Raw genomic sequence first — 6,000 nt, forward strand, 5'->3', positions numbered from 1 at the left:
AGTCAAGATTTTATCTTAAAATTCTACATTTGTTTGAAATGTTTTTTTATTTATTATTTATGCAAATGATAATTTGCCTATTATTTTGTACAAATCTGTACTGCTTCAAAAAAAAATTCAAACAAGTGTAGAATTTTAAATAAAATCTTGACTGAAGAGGTGATCTTATTCAATCTAAGTGCTGCAGTCTCTATATATATATATATATATATATATATATATATATATATATATATATATATATATATATATATATATAGTGAACCCCCATTTGAATAACCCACGAGCCGCCACTGCGAGGAGATGGTGGTCAGATAGAAGAAAAGGGGAGTTTGTGAAGTTTGAAATAGTGCATCAATAGCTAAAGATCAGGTCATGGGAGTGACCGTCTTTGTGAGTGGGAGAATCAGTCCATTGTGACAGACCTAAAGAGAAAGTGAGTTGCAGAAGTTGTTTTGCACATGACTTTTTATTTATTTTCTATTGACTTGCATTTTAGCCAATTAGTGTTGTGTTGTGCTGACTCTTAAATAACCTTAACAGGCGTGAGCATAATGTTATCTATATGGTCCACATGAACTAGCAGTATCTTTTTGTGAAAAGCAAATAAAAAAGCATGTGATAAGAGGCTTTCTGAAGTGGCTTAGAAACTGGCAGAAATTTAGAGGTTTAAATATTATAAAGTATATTAATATAATAATGTGGGTTGTGCAAAGCTGGGGAATGGGTAGTAAAGGTGTTATCTATCTTTTCAAACAATAACTATTAAGTCCCTTTAACTCATTACTGTCTAAATTCTAACTAATTATTTCCTAATACTAAATTTATATATATATTATAATGCCACTATCATAAGTTCATATTGTTGTTTTTACTTGTAGCTCAGACCCACAAAATATGGTTAAACATTAGCTGCAAATACTTCATGTGAACTGCATTCAGCCATTAGGACCACTACATGTTACCCAACCCTGCTATAGAGGCTTGGGATATTGGGCCCCAAAAATATCAGAATATTGTATTTATTTTAAATCTATACATTTTTTTTTTTTAGTTATTGTACATTTTACAATACAGATTTGTTAGTAGCAGATGGACAATCTTACATTGTGCCGGGGTGTAAGTTCAGGAGCGTGCATGTGTCTGAAGCACTATATGGCACCAATTTTGCAAGAATGTAATCCATTTGAATGAGCATTAGATGGCAGCACTATTTCCTGCCATATAGTGCTCCAGACACCTACCTAAGTATCTCTTCAACAAAGAATATCATGGAAACAAAGCAAATGTGATAATAGACAGGGTCGGCTCCAAGGGGGGGCATTGGGGGGCAATGCCCACCCAAATGGAATACTGTGCCCCCTCAAAAAATATTGATATGATCATATGCTTTAAAAATAATAAATACAATAATGAATTGTTATGTAATACTGCATGCTGGGGGTGGAGTTAGCTGCCGAACTGTGAGGTTGCATCACGCATCTGCAAGGAGCTCTGTGTCTTAACCTCTTATTTGGAATTGGAAGTTATAGACTTTTTGGACTTGTCTTTAACTCTGTTAATTTTACTTAACTATCCTGAGTTACTCATTTTCTTAAACAATAGACCATGATAAGAATATGATTGTATCATATAAATATAAGTCTATAAATTGCTACCGGCTTCTATCGATGCCTCAAAAGTGCACTGTGATCTTAGGCCAGGCCTAAGATCACAGTGCACTTTTGAGTCGTCGATAGAAGCTGGTAGCCATTTATAAACTTATATTTATATGATACAATAATATTCTTATAGGTTCACAGTACATAGGTTGTATTAAGTAGCCTAATATCCGGGTATAGCTAAATCTAATCTTTAAAATTACCAGTACCTGAAAACCTAGTATCCTCACTGCTATTGCAAACAAAGGGGTTAATTGCATTGGGGGTGGTTTGGGGTGCATGGCTGTTTACAGATATGATTGAGATTTGAGAATGAGTTTAAGGGTTTTGGATCATGGTGATTAAGGGGTAATTTGTTTTAAGGTGCTATTGCACTGGGGGTCTCAAGTTTAATTTCTCTGTTTTAGTGCACTGCATAGGATTTCGATTTCATTATTTAACCTAGTGATTTAGCACATATTCTCCAAATGTTAATAGTGGGGGATAAGCCAGACAGAAGCTACAATTTCCTGTGGAATATGTAGGTCTGCTCTTATTTTGACTCTCATACATGCTTTGTAAATGCATGCCCCCTTGTGAAAAAAATGCCCCCCCATTTCATTCGTTCTGGAGCTGACCCTGATAATGGATATAAATTGAAAACTTAAAAATTGTATTCTCTGTCTGAATCATAAAAGAACATTTTTCATATCCCTTTAAATGAGAAAAAAATAACTAAACATACTCACTGTCAGGGAAATACAGTATATCAAGTATTCATATATATGTAAAACTAAAGTTTGAAAAACAGAGACATTGGGCCCCATTTACTAAAGCCGGTGTTTGAGAATCTGTCTACTCGGCTTTGTGTCATAAGACAGCGTACATCTGCTGCCCGTATTGCAAGTGAGTATCTAATGCTGCCCCCTTCTCTCACAAGACAGGAGAGCCTGTCAATCACCCCCCTATGAGTTGGCGGAGAATGTAAGAAGCAGCGGTCTGATTAACTTTTTTAACCCAATATGTAATGTTACATTTTTTGCAGTATTAGTGGAAAATGAAACAAGGTAGGGTCAGGAGCAGCAGTGCACTACTGGGAATTAGATGAACATACTGGGTGAACCAATGACAAGAGGCATGTATAAAGCCACCAATCACCAGCTAGCTCCCATCAGTGCATTGCGGTTCCTGAGCCTACATAGGTATACTTTTCAACAAAGAATACCAAGAGAATTAAGCACATTTCTTTAATGCAAATCCATTGAAGACTTGTTCAAAACTGAATGTCCTATCTAAATTATACAAGTTTAATTTTGACTTTACTGTTCCTTTAAGAAAGTAAAGGAAGGAAATCAATGACTGCTAGAAGAATAATTGTTCGTTAATTAAGGAAATGTTGAAAATAAGCAACTGTAAATGATTCTATTGTACAGAAACATCATGGTATTATTTATTTTATATGTAATGTGTTTTTTTTCATAGACAATTGGTTAATCTTTAATTAAAAAAAGAATGCCTTGTGTTAATTGTTTGTAAGTTTTTCTAAAATGCTGTTCCATTTCCTATACAGGTCACTGTGTTTATAACTGATGTTAACGACAATCCTCCCATTTTTTCACCACTGATTAATACAAATATTAATTGTCCTGAGAATGAGGATTTTCTGGATTTTGGTCATATTTCTGCTACTGACAAAGATACAGGAAAAAATGGCTTTATAACATATTTATTGGAGAATGACTTTAACGGCACTTTTTATATAAACACTTCCACTGGCAGATTGGCTACTAAAAAACCTCTGGATGCTGATACTGTGGCCAATTATAATCTCAAAGTAATAGTAAGTGCAAAAATTCTTTATTATTATGTTATAATGGGCAAAATGTATTTTATTTTAACCTGAAAATGCAAGTTAGCTGGACTCATTATACACAGGGGAACATCTGGCGTGTCATGTGACACAACTTTGTAGACCACACTTTTTATGAAATAGTGTGTGTTTGGGGGAGGTACAACCAGTACAGCTCTGAGTATTCTACAGTAAACAAACAAATAATGCAGCTCCAGGTACTCCTTAGGATTTGGAGTAGTGCCTGCCGTCCCTCTTGTCTATTCCTAACTCTATAGGATTCCACCAGCAAAACTAAGACATTGTTGTTGTGGCAGTGGGATAATACATCAGACACTAAAGCGTAGTGCACACTGAGCGGCTGAGCAAGCCGAAAAATGCCAAATAAGCAAAATATATGGCTGCACTCAGGAGTTCAAAAATAAAAATCACTTTATTCCACAAAGTTAAACATCACAAAAAGGAATATCCTTACGCGTTTCGTGCCTCATGGCACTTAATAATAGGATATCAATTGTACACTATATGCAATATTTAAAGGGCCAATGGTCGAAAAAGACACATCACGTGCCTACCAGCCCCCAATATCTACTGCATAGCTAATATTAAAAACATCTTAAGAAATTCATACTATAATGCAAAAAGCATATGTTTCAGCAATCAATCATATAAATCATTTCAACATATCCTGAATCATTTAAATACATTAACAAAAAGAAATCCACAGGAACCAGCTTTCCAAATATAAAAAATGTAGACTTTATTCAATCCAATTAAAAGGTTCATAGGCACCAAGGTGAGATAGAAAAAGGTAGAAGAAACGGTCTTATGCGTTTCGGCAATGCGTAGCCGTAATCATAGACCATATTTTCTCACAGGTGTCACTTTTACTTATACCATACAAAGGTTACCCATTGGAGGATAAAAACACCCCCCCTCTTCCCTCCCTCACCTAATTAAAGGGGCCAGCATTAAGCATTTAACTTAGGGGCAGCATGGAAATACAATTTGCAAAAGAAAACTAACAACATTATCATAGTGGACATTAAAGCTAAAACATAGATTAGAGGAAGTTAATTCATTATTAAACCACAGATTAATATCCATATAATTTATCATATAGGACACAGACCTAAATAAAGTCACATAAGCATACAGCGGTATACAAGACCAAAACAAGGCTATTACCCTAATACATATTAATGTAGAGTGGATAGCTTAATGGTTGATTACAAAAAATATATAGATAAATATATGAATACAGTTTGTATATATATATATATGTGCAAAATGACATCAATCAAATGAACCAATGAGTGGCCAAAAGTGTATATATATCACAGAGATCTAATATTCATATCTTCCAAAAATTAATGAGATCATTTTCTGAATTAAAGCCAAATGGCATAAGTGTGCACAATTTATTGATTCAATAGACCTCTTGCCTGGCCATAATAGGCCATTTATCTCCACCTCTAGGAGGGCATCTTATGGTTTCTATGGCATTCCATTTAAAATTTGCACGCATTGCCATTATGTACTTGAATGAAGTGTGTTGCCAGTTCTGAACATAAAATCCAGTTCCTGATGTACCCAAGGTGTTCCCGTATCCGAGTACAAACATCACGGGTAGTCATACCCACATACTGTAATTTATGATACGTACAACCTATAAGGTAAATCACGAACATTGATGAACAGTTTATACAGCCTCTAGTATTAAAAGACTGGTTAGTCACAAATGAATTAAATAGTGACATCACCCAGAAGCGCCGAATACATGTGTTGGATGGTGAATGCCACGGAAGGTATACACACCGACTTCAGCAGGACCAGGAGTATAGCGGAGCGTAAAGGGTAGGGTTGGCTATTCGCCACAGTCCCCCGCCGGTTGAAGTTCTACAGCCTTCTTTGGAGCGGTGAGTCAAGTTTCATCTTCACGCTACACATCACATGCCTATGTTCTCTATTTTACATGCAGCTACTTAGTTTACTTTGGGACTGTGTTTGATATCCAGCAACGTATTTTACATGTTGATAACCTAACTTTTTATGGTCATTTAAATACATGTAACAGCATGTTCCAAAAGGTTATATAATTCAGGGCAGTTAATTCAGAGCAAATTAAGGTCAAATTTAATATCCCACAAGGAAAACAGAAAACAATATCCAATCACTCAAAACTACATTTTGAATAAAGAAATTCATCATGTAGAATAATAAAATAATATATGATTTTAAAAATTCCATATATTTTAACATAATTTTTATCTTCATATGTTCCCCTATTCTTGATCTCAAGTGTCTAGAGGTGTGTCCTACATACTGTTCCTTACATAAAATTTAAACTTATCTCTATATGGAGCCAATAATTCATCACCTTTTAATATATTGAGATTATTTTTCAAAATACCACATATCTCCTTAAACTGTAAAGAGTATTCTGTCGAGAACACAGTTACATTGTCTTCAAAATTTTTATTCTTCCTTACGTTTCTCATCCTGACTTCT

General features: G+C 34.8%; 1 protein-coding gene across 1 annotated transcript in view; it reads left to right on the plus strand.

Moving 5' to 3' along the window:
- Positions 1-6,000, plus strand: part of LOC128658145 (protocadherin Fat 4-like) — a 651,406-nt gene that overhangs the window by 144,557 nt on the left and 500,849 nt on the right. Inside the window, exon 14 of the mRNA XM_053712644.1 lies at positions 3,211-3,480. Coding sequence (XP_053568619.1) covers positions 3,211-3,480 — 270 coding nt within the window. The remainder of the gene's footprint in view (positions 1-3,210; positions 3,481-6,000) is intronic.

This window comes from Bombina bombina, chromosome 4, assembly GCF_027579735.1.
Source record: "Bombina bombina isolate aBomBom1 chromosome 4, aBomBom1.pri, whole genome shotgun sequence".
Lineage (NCBI taxonomy): Eukaryota > Metazoa > Chordata > Amphibia > Anura > Bombinatoridae > Bombina > Bombina bombina.